At 44.0% G+C, this 14,340-nt stretch overlaps 1 protein-coding gene across 2 annotated transcripts in view; it reads right to left on the minus strand.

Moving 5' to 3' along the window:
* ADGRB3 (adhesion G protein-coupled receptor B3) overlaps positions 1-5,665 on the minus strand; it is a 798,133-nt gene extending 792,468 nt beyond the window's left edge. The window contains exons 1-3 of one of the 2 annotated variants that reach the window (XM_027093283.1): positions 5,259-5,665; positions 3,652-3,823; positions 1,814-2,585 (exon numbers count right to left, since the gene is read on the minus strand). In XM_027093283.1, the coding sequence (XP_026949084.1) occupies positions 1,814-2,570 (757 nt within the window). In that variant the 5' untranslated portion in view covers positions 2,571-2,585; positions 3,652-3,823; positions 5,259-5,665. The remainder of the gene's footprint in view (positions 1-1,813; positions 2,586-3,651; positions 3,824-5,258) is intronic. The other variant, XM_027093293.1, reaches the window with a different exon arrangement.
* Between the last annotated feature and the right edge of the window lie 8,675 nt (positions 5,666-14,340).

Raw genomic sequence — 14,340 nt, forward strand, 5'->3', positions numbered from 1 at the left:
TTCCAGCATTGTCCTAACCCACACCTCATGATCATGACCAGCAAAATCTCTGAAAATCATGCTCAGTGTGCACACGACTTTGTTTTTTGTCACTTGTCACCATTCACAAAAAAGGGTTGTACACCTGGATTCTCTTTCCACTGTCATCTGCAGTCAATTTGATGATAAAATTTTAACTACTGAAGATACAGATTTTCTCAATTTTATTGGAACAGCAATAAAACAAACGAGCAAAAACTAGTTTCTGGTGTTAATTGTCTTATTAGCCAGCTTTGGCGTACTGTAGCTTCTCATTCTAGGGGACATTAATTGGTTTTAAATGGTGTTAAATACCATCCCTGCAGTTGCAAGTGCTTCTCTGGGATTTATACTGGAGAAAAGAACTCCTGTAATTTAAAACCACTTTGCTTTCTTCAGTCACAGCTGTTAGGGAGACACTGACCTGTAGAAATCTTAAAGGTTTTTCACCCCTTTCCCAGTGCCATTAGTCTGCATTTATTTTCTAAGGCTTCTTTGCCCCTTGTGCCATGGCTCTTCCGTAACTCCCATCCCCCAAAATGCTTTCAGAAGAAAAAATCACCGCTTTTCGCTGGTTAAGCCCTTTTCTCTCTCTTTCCCCACCCCCTGCCCCTTTCAAAACCTTGGCTACCCTTAAAGAAAATTCTCCAACAACGTGTCAATTTTATATTGGCCACAAAGACAACTTCTGTTGGGAGAGGGGAGGAAAGAGGGACTGGAGCTTGGCTGTGCCTTTCCACAGACAGGGATCTTTGTGGCGATCGGAAAACACTTCCTGCATAAAAATTCAACACACTCTCTGGGTGCAGGGCTGGGGAGCAGAAGCGACTATGTACCAGCAGTGCCCTCAAACGAATGGAACGCATGCCCTAACCTTCCAAACCGGAAAGTCATTTTCTCTCAAAATGTGTCAGCTTTTTTGCCTTATTAAACATAATCCACTGTCTCAGATCCCGGAGCAGCTTCCCCTCCAGCGTCTGGGTGAAAGCTGTAAATCACTCCTGTACTTTCTCTCCTTCCTCTGCATCTCTCCTTCCTGTTGCACTGTTTTTGCATCTAGCTCGGCTCTGAGGAGCTCCCGTTCCTCGTGGGTACCCGCGAACGGGATACCAGGTCTTGCAGGACCCGCCTGTGTTAATTCCGCCCCCTCCCCCTGCCACGTGACTTCACTGCCCGGAGACCCGAGTCTGCACCCCCAGTGAGCTTCCCTCGACGAAAAACCCGGCACGTGGGCTCCTTCCCAGGCCTGGGGAGGAGGGGCACCCTCGCCCTCCTGTGTCGCCAAGTCATTTGGTCCACACAGACTTGCCACTGAGTTTGTGTCACCTTTCGGTCACGAAGCCCCAAGTTCCAACCTGGAAAGGGGTCACGGAAGGGAGGGTGGGCCGGAGGTGAAGGGAGAAGTCTACAGATCCATTCACAGGTGTGTGTGTGTGTGTGTGTGTGTGTGTGTGTGTGTGTCCGTCTCCCAGAGGGGCTGCAGCCTAATAAAGCGCCCCCCACCCATCCCTCCTCACCGACTTCCAGCGCAAACTGGCTCCACGTTTTAGCATCTCATTTCCCCTGAACATGCCACTCGCACCGGGCGTCAGGTTGCTGAGCGCTATCCCATCCTCCCCGCCCCATCTCTCAAATCTTGAAACGTAAAACTAGCTTTAGGAAGATCACAAGTCAAATCAATCCAAGGGTGACAGAGGAAAGGGGCAAGGGTTGGGCCGGTGTGTGACACAGCACGTTTTAACTCCATCCCCCGGCACCACTCCCCGCCCAGCTCCCCCTCTCGGCCGGCGCTTACCTTCTTTGGGCGGTCGCTTGGCCTCCCTGGTAAGATTGCAGACCTGGGTGGTCTGCAGCTCTTGGGTCAGGCAGCCCTCGGTCTGCTCATTCAGGGGTAACACCACGTTATTTAACAAAACCAGCGACTGGTCGTCGATTCCCCACTCTCCCAAGTGCTGAGGGCAGGTGCATTTTGTATACATGATCCCGCAGGTCTCTGTTCTCCCATTTTCTGATTTCAAGCAGCTCTCCAACCAAGTGCATAATACATGGCAACCAAACTGGCTTGGGCTCACCTTGTTCAATACCAAAAACTCAAAAAAAGATTTCTGATCTTCTTGCCCTTTTTTCTGTAATCCTGGGAAATCGGTTGGAAAGACCCGACGTATTTGAATAAAATTTTTATCATACTGTAGAAAAACGAAAGCATTCTTGGATTCGCAGAGTTGCATTATAGAATGATTCTTTCTTAAAAGATCCTTGATTTTTTCATGGGAAAAATGATCAAACTGATAAGCCAAGAGGGAAAAGTTAGAGCAGCTAAGGTCCTTTTTGGAAAATTTCAGGTAAATGCTATATTTGGTTGGATCTGGATTTTCCAGCGTCCAAGTGCAGTTTGTAAAGTTTTTGGGAAACATTTCACTTACAGAATACGATCCATAAATGACTCCTTTCACCAAAGTTGAACACCAGAAGTCTTGGGCAGCATTAAATCCAAACATAACCAGGAGATAGGTGGAAAATATATAAATCAGCAGGTTACGAACAGCCTTCATCCTATGTCATTTGGCCTGTAAAGATGGCAATGAAAGAAAAATGCAAGTAGGAGTCTACGCGCATCGAAAAAAAGAAACTCCTTTCAATATCACAGCCAGCTGTTTTCAAGATTTCAGTAAAAAACCCTTTTTAAAAGAAGGGCAGGTAATTTTTATTTTATAACGCACGAAAATTATCTGTTGCTGTGTGAACAGCGCCCTCACGTGGTCATTCACAGTGGCCAAATTCCCTACATTCAATATAAGAATAATATTCAATAGATTATTAATAGGAATGCTCTTAATTTATCTACCAAGATTTCCTTCAAGTGCGTGGTGATTCTATTGAAAGAAGAGGAAATTTTTGTTTTTTTAATGTAACAGCCTAAATGTTAATTTTTGAGATATTTTTAAGCAGCCTATACAAACCTTTTCTCCCCCCTTAGCCCTCTGCCTGCAGTAAACAACACCACACAAAATCTAATCTGATAATCGGAGAACAGCTATCGGCATATTATTTTTTTTCTTTTAAATGTGAAAAGCAATTATGATCCATGATAGCCTCAATTTTAAAAGCACAAATGATAATTTGTTGCAGCTGAAACATCATCACCCAAATCGTCTTCGCAGGGGCCACTGGGTGAACTGGTGGGAAATTCCTGTGCAAAAATACAGGTATTCGTGTGGATTAACAGAATTTGTAAACCATCATCCAAGAAAGGGCAGATACATAGGGAAGACCTGCTTTTGGACATTATCATTGAGAAGGCAGTCATTTCAATGTGACATGTCCTCTTGGGATATATAAAGTAGACCACTATATTAATATCTGTATCCAAAGGCGATGTCCGTGAAAAATCCCAGAACCACAGTAACTGAGTTGGTTTCAGCTTTATTTTTTTTTTAATAGGGCTATTTTATCTAGAGTTATCTACTGGTATTTAAGATTTACACATGGTACATAAAAGATATTAGCTTTGTCTTTCCTAGCCGATTTCAACTATTGAATTGTTCCCTCTCCAATAACAGCTTCAAAGCTCCTTTTTTTCTCTATTTTTTTAACCTGGCCTTGCATAATACAGTAATCCTTGGTTATATTTACCTCTGTAAGTTGTCATCCAAAAGTAACTTGAATATTTTTCAGCTGTAACCTTTAAGAAGTTATTTCTTAGAATAAATGACACTGCTTTTTTTTTTTTTTTTTTCTTAGCTTTTGAGCTAAGTGATGCCAAGTTAATTTTAAAAGTCTTTAGGCTGCAGTCTCTTCCACTGTTCTGTAAACAGAGACAGACACACAGACATATAGATAATTAAGAGTTTTCATGTCTTTGCCTGGGTCCTCTCTGAACCAAAGGATAGAAACCCTCTTCCTTCCCGTTGCATAACATACACCAACGCATGCACACAAAATCCAGTGACTTAAGTCCCTGAAGACAGATCTGCATTCCCCAGTTCATAATACAAATTCTAAGTTTTGATATAAGCAAAAACAACCCCAACTCTAAAATCTCCATATAGCAGCAGTTTAAAATAACATCAGAATTGCGGGGACTATCAAAACAGTGTTTTCCTAATTCAAACATACAGTTCAATGAATAATGTATTTTCTTCTTGAGAAAATGAAGCCAATGAGCATGTAAAGGTTAAAAAATAGGGAAAGTTATAGGAAATTCTGGAAGGAATTTTCCTTTTTTTTTTTTCTCTTTTTTTTTTTTTTTTTTTTGCTGTAGCACTTTGCAGGCAATGCAGGTCTGCGCAGTGTTCTTCAGGATAGAGTGTAGGCGTTGAGAGCCAATGTGACAATAAGTGTCTAAATTAGGAATTCCATCCATGAAAGGGGGCTTCATTTTATAATCGCCAACTCAAAAAGGGGTCTATTTCTTTTCCTAATGAAATCCGGTACTTTTTCTTCCATCTATTTGACGGTGCAAGTCTGCATTTCTGTGCTCATCAAGGATTAGAAAGAGTGAGGAAATGGCTCTGATTTCGCTTTCAAGCCGGCTCAAGAAAGCCCCCTCAACGTAATGCTCTTTATTTTAATCATTCAGCCTCGGTGTACGGAGTCTCCTTTAATTCTAACTAATCACAGATGAATCACTGAACTGTCGCTGCCACCACCCCCAGCCCTCGCCAGCCCCCGCCTGCAGGGCCACTTCAAACAACTGTATTTCTCCCTTTAAGAAAGAAAGACGAGGGTGCGGGTGTCGAAGGGCCCGGCCCCCGAGGTTTCAAGGATGTGGCATTTATTTATTTATTTACTTGTTTCCTGCTAAGAGGCAAAGCGGCGTTTAGTTTAGCTCTCCTCAAAACTGATTCTCTGGATGACACTTTTCAGTCGAACATAGACGGCGCCATCACTCCACTGAATTTTTTTTTCCCCAATGAAAGACCCACGGCCTCCCCTTATCTTAACTTCCTTTTAACCTGAAATTTCTCCCCATCAAATTACCCCAATCACACACAACTGTCAGGTTTTGTAGGTCTCCCTGCCGATTCCTTCCAACCCAGCACATCTCTGGAAAACCAGACTTCCCCAACTTTTCAACTGCGGCGTTTAAGTAAATGCAGGCAGTCGGGTTTGCTCGCAGCCTCTCCATCCGCCAGCAACAGCCTGGCCTTTGCAGGTCTTCCCTCCGCAAACACCCGGCGGAAAGCTCCTCGGTGGCGCCCCCGGCAGAGGGAAGGTGACCCCCGGACCCCCGTCCTTACCTTCCACTCCGAAAGCTCAGGGAGGCTCTTGCTCTAAGACACCAGCACAGGCACGCGTCCCAGCAACAGTGACGGAGAGACTCCCCTTCGGTCCCAAGCACCGTTGCCCATTTTCCCCGGCTGAGCTTCAAAAATCAGGATTGATTTTTTTCTAACGCACTCATAAGAGAAGCAAAAGATGTGGGGCGGGGGGTAAGAATCAAAGAGTGGAAGGGTGGGAGAAAAAAGCCCCCAGGACCCCGGAGCCTAAGCCGTAGCCAAGTGAATCCAACCTCCAACCCAGGCGGGGGCGGGGGGAGCCCCCCGAAGACAGACACTAAGGAATCAAAAAAAAAAAAAATGCAAGTGGCTTAAGAGCGAGGATTTGCTTTTCCAAATCTACCCCCCAGTAAACCGGTCAGCCAAGAAGCCGAGAAAGCGCTGAGACGAGAAGCGGCGGCGCCTGCTAAGGCAGATTTGTTGGGGGCGGTGGGTTTATTACGGGAGTGTTCGTGGTCGCCTCGGAAGGCTGGAGCTCATGCTTTCTCCTCTTTCCGCTCTCCTCCCGCCTCCTCCTCCCCCCTCCCCCCCACCGCAGGTACTGATGGACTGACGGCGACTAAGGAGAGGGGAAAAAAATCCGCGACTGGTGATGTCGGAAAGCTGTTTGAACGCCGGGCGAGGACGGAGGCGCGGGAGGGAGCGAGATAGTAAAGCTCTGTCTCGGGTGTGCGCGCGGCGCGCGGCGCTCGCTCTACCCGGGCGCGCGAGGGAGGGGGCGCGCGGCCCCGAGGCGCGCGCCGGGCCCCGCGTGCTCGTGGGCGCGCGCATGCAGCGCGGTGAGCCCGGCGGCCGCCTGGGGTCCGCGAGCGCAGCGCGGCCGCGGCGCCTCGCTGAGCTCCGCCTGGGCCCTGGCGGGGCGCGGAGGGAGCGGCGCGGGAGGGCGGCGGGAGGAGCTCCAGTCCGGGCCGCGGTGCGCCTGCACGTCACGGCTGCTCCGAGCCCAGCACGTCCCGGGAGCGGTGCTTTCTGCGCCTGGGAGGTCTGTGCCTCCTCAGTTCCCAGCGCCGCTGCCGACGGCGACCGGCCGTCAGAGAAACTCCCGGGGAGGCGAGGCCAGGGGGGTTGCGGAGGACGGGAAGGCGACTCCCGGGGCTGGGGAGTAAATGCCGCACTTGATCGTCTTTCTTTCTTTCTTTCAGCGCCGACCTGTCGCAACTCTCATTTCCGCACCGGGATTCGGAGGGATGGATTGCCCGCCGCGGAGGGGGCAGGTCTCGGCCTTCGAACTACTTGCGTTCCCGGGTGGAACAATCCTAGTTTTTCTCAGCGAGGCTGCAATTAACATCTTACTTGCCCTGGCTGATAGCGGCGACCGAGGTTGGGCGTGTGCGTTGCTTTCTGCATGGCAATGGGATCGTGGTTATGGGGTCTAAACTTTTGTTTTCCTAATGTTTCCGATTCTTTTTTCGAGTTTCCCTAGTAACAGTTTGGGGACGCAGATGGGAAGGAAGGAGGGAAAGGAGGAGGAGAAATGACCAGATTCTCGATTTATCAGGGAAAGGGGGATAAATTTCCACCTCTCCCCACCTCGATTTTCTTGCTTTCTGGACAGTTGGCTGACAGGTATTTGATGAATTAGATTACAGTACGTGCTGCAAAAGGTCATTCTCCTACCGATTATGCCTCTACTTGTAAACGCAGTTGGTGGTTTGCAAAACAGGTGCTAAAATAGTGCGTTGAAGTGGTGGGAAGAGACCACACTAGGTAATTCATATAAAGTGTGGAGTCTTCCTATGGGCGAGTTGCTTGAGCGACAGGTGAAGTTGAATAAAACAAATTCCCACCATTTTCTCTCCGTACTTTTTCTGCATGTTTTGTGTCGTTTTTGGTTCATTACAGTATTTTTTATTCATTTAAGAGAATGCGAAAGGAAAATAAGCTTTATGTCCAGGGCGTAATCCAAAACATTGTGTCTTCAGCAAACACTTAAAAAAAAAAAACACAAACAACATTCAGCGACAGAAAGAAGAAACACATTTCATTTATTTCAACTTCCACAGAGATTGTGATTATGATATTTGCAAGACATTTTGGTCAATTCTGTTATTTTTGCCAGAAGCAAAAATAAAGAGACTAATGACATGCAAAAAAAAAATGGAGAAAAGGAGAATGGTTTGCATGCTTTGCACATAAAAAAGAACCAGTGTGAGGTTTAGAAATACTTCTACTTTGCATCTAGGGGTTTCTCACATTATCTTTGAACACTGATTTAGATGTTTCTTTAAAAATCTTGTGTGTCTCATGACAGTGACATAAGAATAACAGCCAAAAGGGACAATTTAAAAAGCCTTAATCCTGCAGGGAAAGGAGCACACACTCTCAGAGTCATTTATATTCAAGAGGCATGCAGGATTGGGTTAGGGAGAAAGCCACCCTTAATAAAGCACTTCACCCTTCCCACTGTTTCCTATAACCTTCATAAATTGCGGGCTACGGAGCCGGCCTGATGATGATCTGGCTGAGGTATCTTTATAACAGATGATTTGTGGGTGATAACTATGCAGGGCAAGACACGGGCTCCAGTACCCCCAGGCTGGTCTGTCTTGCTCAGGGAGTCAGAATCGAGAATCACAAAAAGACCCTTACGTGGAGAATCCAGTCTCGGGCCCCTGGCGACAGCATGCTCCTGAGGCACAACGACGGAGAACCACCCTGCTCCGTGTCTGCACAGTGTTCCACGTGAAAGCACTGCTGGCACATTTACCCTCCCCCCCAAAAGGAACACAACAGTTGACATGCTGTAGGCTCTCTGTGTCCTTTCCTCCCTTTTGAGATTGGTCTATTTCATGCTTTTATGCATCTTAAATTCACCATTTCAAATTATTATCATCAGCTTTCCTTGGCCTCTTTCACAAGTCCATGTATGTGTCTGTACATAAACATGTGCACACACATATTTTACATATACACGTGATACATACACGTGTGCACATATGCACACATACGTAAGTGTACATACACACATAAATATATAATACGCACATATGTGTTTCAGTTGTTACACATGTATTTGGGAGGATGGTTTCCCTGCATTGCTGTATATTTCTCTTTGGTAATTTACTCTAACCCCTACACTGCCAGATTAATTGTATAAACTAATTTTCATTTAAGTGTCCTTTCCCGACTTTCAAAAGGACTACTGGGAAACCAGTGTTCACAGCAAAATATAGTATTGTATTTTAAATTGGCCCAGGTTTGTAAAGTTAAAATCTTTCAAATTTCTTCCTCCTATTATTGATGGTTTTACTAAGATTACTACAGAAAAAATGAGATTTCTGTGTAATTTATCGCTTGCCTTTTCTTCTATTGCCTTTTTTTTCTTGCTAAGGCTGATCCTTCTGCATTTGAAAATCACCCCGTCTTCTATAATCATTGCTTAAAATTCAGTATAACCTGCACAATTTTCAGGCTCAAAAAATGTGTTTTGAATATGTTTACTCAATTTTAGAAAGTGTTTTCTCTCTCCTCACCCCTTTCTCTCCTAGTCTTTCTGGTATTACTATATTACCACGTTCTAAATTTTATAACTTTTCTTCAGTAAGGCTTTAAGAGGGACAAATAAGTTTGTAGAGTATTCCTTGTTCAATATGCTCTAATTTTTCAATACTTAATGTCTCCAGTATACACCAAAAAGGACTTTTGGAAACTACTAATTCCTTTTAAACAATTAATGTAATGAAGTTGTAGTAGTTTCCAAAAGCCTTTTTTGGTATAAAGTAGATAACTAACGAGAACCTACTTTATAGCACAGGGAACTCTACTCAGTGCTCTGTGGTGACCTAAATGGGAAGGAAATATAAAAAAAAAGGGGATAGGGCTTCCCTGGTGGCGCAGTGGCTGGGAGTCCGCCTGCCGATGCAGGAAACACGGGTTCGTGCCCCTGTCCGGGAAGATCCCACGTGCCGCGGAGCGGCTGGGCCCGTGAGCCATGGCCGCTGAGCCTGCGCGTCCGGAGCCTGTGCTCCGCAACGGGAGAGGCCACAGCAGTGAGAGGCCCACGTACTACAAAAAAAAAAAAAAAAAAAAAAAAAAAGGGGATATATGTATACGTGTAACTGAAGTTTGCTGTACAGCAGAAACTAGCACAACATTGTAAAACAACTCTACTTCAATAAAAAGTAAATTGAAAAAAGAATTAATGTAGTAACTTCAGAGATATGAACCTTAACTACCTTATTATTTACTATAATCAACTAATGCTTATATATGTTCTGTTAATAGGATGATCAAAATATTACATGATTAAATTGTTATGAGTACTTCCCTTATACTTAAGATAAGCATATTTACTATGAACCTAAACAACTTCTGTTTTTCCTCCTCTTTCTTCTTCTCCCCTTCTGTCTCTAAAAACAAGTTGGCTGTTTTCACTTAGACATCTCAGAATAGAAAGTACAAAAGTACTAAAAAGTAGAAGGATAGCGTAAAGGACTATGTGACATGGTCATTATCCTGGTTGGTTAGTCCAACTTGCCCCATGCCAGACACAGCCAGAGTTACTTCTAGTTGGAAGAGCCCAACTACATCATGTTTCTATTTTTGTCTTTGTGTCCCTCTACAGTGACACATGTATGGAATTTAAACTGGTAAAAAGTTTTAGCCATCAATTCCCAAGAATTCATCTGAATCTCAGGAAATGCCATGGGTAGGTAACACATAATGTCACATTTGTGTGTTGTCAAAGCATCTTGGGAAATGACTTTAAAAGCTCAAAATATATGTTTTCAGTTAAATGTGAATTCACCCCCAAATCCTTCCCTTGTCAGCTACTTTGTTTGTCTACTTTTTTTTTTGTATAAAGTTATTATGCCACTATATTTTATCCCCAGAATTTCAAATGAACTAAAAATCAAGATTCTTCATTTTTATCCCTGAACCTGACACTCTTTTTACACCTGGTCATGGATGAGATGCTGTGGACTCTCTGGGCTTCAGCTTCTTCCCAGGAAAGACTTTGAGGAAATAATTTCTAAGGTTTTTCCTGATATCTTCTGACTAAAAGAAGGTATCTCACAAGAAGTGGCAGCAATGAGAGAAAAATGCAACAAAGTTATAGACTAGGAAGAATCACAGTTGTTCCATTCAAGCACTGGAAACTCCTCTATCATAATTTTTAAAACCTCCATAGTTTTACCAGCTTTGCTAATTAGTCACCTGCTAATGTAAAGACAGCCCTTTACCTTCTTATTCTTCCCTCACTGTGATCATTTCTCTCCTAAGATTGAGTTCCCACACTACCAGTAATGACGACAAGAACCAAAGCTGTGAGGACCAGCATGTCTGTTGACTTTCATCAGCACCAGAGATTGAGGTCTATTAATCACCCATTATTTCTGAGCTCTTGTACCTTTCCAGCCCAGTTCCTTACCAATCCTGAACCACCTATTCCTGCTTCTGCCAAATTCTCCCTCGTTGCCTTCTAAGAACTCCTTGCTGTTTGATGCCAACACATCTTTTGCAGGACAGTAACCTCTGTACCCTCTGTTGACTGAAAACTGCTCTTTCACGACAAAATGACATCTCCTATTTGCGTGCCTCTTCCACACCCTGATTAACTAGGGTCTGTGGGGAGACGGGGTCATTTTCCTTGCTGTCCATTGCTGGTTTCAGATCTTCACTCCTCATCTGCCTTTTACACCTCTTTCCCCTTCAACAGCTTTGCCTCTTCCTCCTTGCTATAGCATTTCCTGACTTGCAATGTTTTGCTTTTTGTTCATGCAATCCTTTAGCTGCTGGCTCACAGCTTCTCCATCCAAGTTCCAGTCTTCTTTCTCATGCTTCCAACATCTGTGTCGATGGCTTGTATGGCACAACAACTTCTCGGTTCCATTTCTGTATTTTCCTTCCTACCCACTCAGCAACATGTTTCTCTGGTCTTCAGCTAAAGGGGTCATAAACCAATGACCACACCATCTTTAGTATTTCAAATTTAATGTTTCAGACTCTAAGTACAACCTTCTACACGTGTATACTCACCTGCTCAATAACCACATAGAACCAAGTCTTCCATAAAATTTAGATCTTTAATCCATTGACCCTGCCAATTTCTTCTCCCTCTTTATACCCTGTTGTAGGCAGCCCCTAACCTGGCCCCCAATCATCTCTACTTCCTCTCATTCATGCTCTTGTGTAATCATCCCCCCTGGACTGTGGGCTAAATTTAGAAATTTGCTTCTGATGAATAGAATATGGCAGTAGTAATAGGATGTCACCTCCTGGGTTGGGGTATAGAATGGCTGTGTCTTCCATCTTAGGAGCTCTTTCTCTTTTTACCGGCTCTGAGGTCAGACAGTCCCCAAGGTGAGAGACAGCCCTCTCGGGAGGCTCGTGTGAGTTTGACCTAGGAGCAGATCTTCTTCTGAGACCTGTCCTCAGCCATGTGAGTGAGTCAGAAGGGGAAGTTTCCCCAGTCAAGTCTAGCCATACCAACATCTCAGTAGGAGCCTTGTGAGAGACCTTGAATCAGAACTACTCAGCTAAGTTGTTCCCAGTTTCCTGACCTGCAGAAACTACAAGATACCAAGTGTCTGCTGTTTCTGATTGCTAAGTTTGGGGATAACTTGCTATGTAACAATAGATAACTAGCATTGTGTCTCTTTTGCTGGTTCTTCTTCTCCATGACCTTGAAATGCCACTTCCTTAGAGGTAAATCTTGGGTCTACTTCCCTCCATTTCTCTACCTTGTCTTCCTTGGTGATCTAATACATTCCCTGATATCAAATATCACTGTAAGAATGTATGCACACGTACATACAAACATATATACACACATACTTACATACAAATGCACAGGCACACACATATATATTTCTTTAGCCAGGAACTCTCTTCTGAGCCCTAGATTTTTATATAGTCAATTGTCTAATTGATACCTCTACTAAAGACGCCTCACCGTCATCTCAGACTTAAGTAACCCAACAAAACTCCTGGTTTCCCCAGAGAAATGTATTCTCCCTCAGTCTTTCCATCTCAGGAAATGGCACCATGATGCACCCAGTGATTCAACCTGCAAACATCAGAATTATGCTTGTGGCCTCACTTTCTATCACTCTCAAATCCAATCTCTTGATAAGTGCTTGTCTGTTCCACTTCGTATCCATTTGCTGGGGCTACAAAACAAAATATTACAGACTGGGTGGCTTGAACAATAGAAATATATTTTCTCATGGCTCTGGAGGCTATGAGTCCAAGATCAAGGTGCTGACAGGGTTGATTTCCTCTGAGGTCTCTCTCCTTGGCTTTCAGATGGACACCCTCTTGTTGCTTCTTCCCGGGATGGTCCCTCTATGCCTGGTTCCTCTGGTGTCTGTAAGTCCTAATATCCTTTTTTTATAAGGCCATCAGGTAGATTAGATGAGGGCCCACCTTAGTGACCTCATCTTAAATTAATCACCTCTTTAAAGACCCTGTCCCCAAATACAGTCACATTCTGGGGTACCGAGGGTTAGAGATTCAACATATGAATTTTGAGGGGACACTAGTCAACCCATAACACATCTCAAACACATATATCTCAAATCTAACTAATTCTTTCCCTTTTCACTTACATCTTTATTTTCCAAAGCATGTAGTTTGTGCCAAGTTGACTGTAGTAAACTTCTACCTGGTGTCCAATATTCTTCATTAATCTACCTTCAATCAATTATGCTCAAGGCAAAAGTGTGCTCTTTTAAAAAGGATTGAGAATCCTTTTTCTTTTTTTAACCCAAGTTACTTCTCATGGCACATATGATAAATCCAAACCCTTAACTGCAGACAACAGGGCCTCACATCATGTGACTCCTGTTTCCCTTTCATCCTGCACTGCTTTTCTGCTTACTTACGATGCCCACGCTACTTAAACTTTCTGTGCCATAAAGACACCAAAATGTTTCCTTTCCTTACAGCCTTCCTGTAGAAGGAATGGACTTCCCTCGTCTTGCTGTTGGGATAAATTTCATTGGCCTGTCTTTTTCTCATTCCTCAGGTTTCATCTTGAAAATCCTCTCTTCAGAGAGGCTTTTTTAAACCACCCAATCTATGGTCTCTCTCCTTATATTCTTTTCAAGATACTTAGGTGTCTGTTTTTTAGTATTTGCTAATTTTTAATTATTTAATTGTTCTTTATTTCTTTTCCTCCTTAGTCTACAAGCTCCATGATTATATCCTCGTCCCTAACACTGTGCAAGGCACACAGTAAGGGATTATTAGGGATGCATGAATTGGTTGGAATTTGCAACATGATAAATTCCATACATTGGCATTAGTTGGGCCCACTGGGGTATTTTCTGTTTTAATAGCTGTATAACATATACGTGTATCACAGCTCAGCTAGAGTTCTCTCTTCCCTGGACTTTATTTCCTTCAGTCATTTCTCATGTGCCTTGTCTCCAAACTTTTCACCTTTATGGCTGCTTTCAATTGAATTTATTTCAGTTTGTCACAGTTCTTGGATGCCCTAATTTTGTTGTTGTTGTTGGTACGCGGGCCTCTCACTGTTGTGGCCTCTCCCGTTGCAGAGCACAGGCTCCGGACGCGCAGGCTCAGCGGCCATGGCTCACGCGCCCAGCCGCTCCGCAGCATGTGGGATCCTCCCGGACCGGGCACGAACCCGTGTCCCCTGCATCGGCAGGCGGACTCTCAACCACTGCGCCACCAGGGAAGCCCTGGATGCCCTAATTTTTAAAATGACTCCTTCTTTTAACTTTCCCATGTATGTAAAATAATCCTATTTAGTGTATTCAGTTTAAATAAATAAAGATTTACTGAGCATCTACTTAGCCAAACTCTGTAGTTAACAAGGATGAAAATCTCACGGTCTTCTATTTGCAGAGAAGAAGGCTTTAAACCCCCTGAAATAAACGAGTCATTGATGTATTTAACACATAATTACTAAGCACATACTCCATAGAAGGCATGTTGTACGATGTTTGGGAAACGGAGGTGTTACGCGAATAGTCCTTGCCATCGTGAAGACTGTCTCTGTTGGCAGAGGTAACTAATGAACAACTAGCCACTTCTTAGTTATAAATCACAAATGTGTCAAATGTCTCAGAGGACA

This window comes from Aethalodelphis obliquidens, unplaced genomic scaffold, assembly GCF_003676395.1.
Source record: "Aethalodelphis obliquidens isolate GAN/ISIS:26980383/991018 unplaced genomic scaffold, ASM367639v1 scaffold3, whole genome shotgun sequence".
Lineage (NCBI taxonomy): Eukaryota > Metazoa > Chordata > Mammalia > Artiodactyla > Delphinidae > Aethalodelphis > Aethalodelphis obliquidens.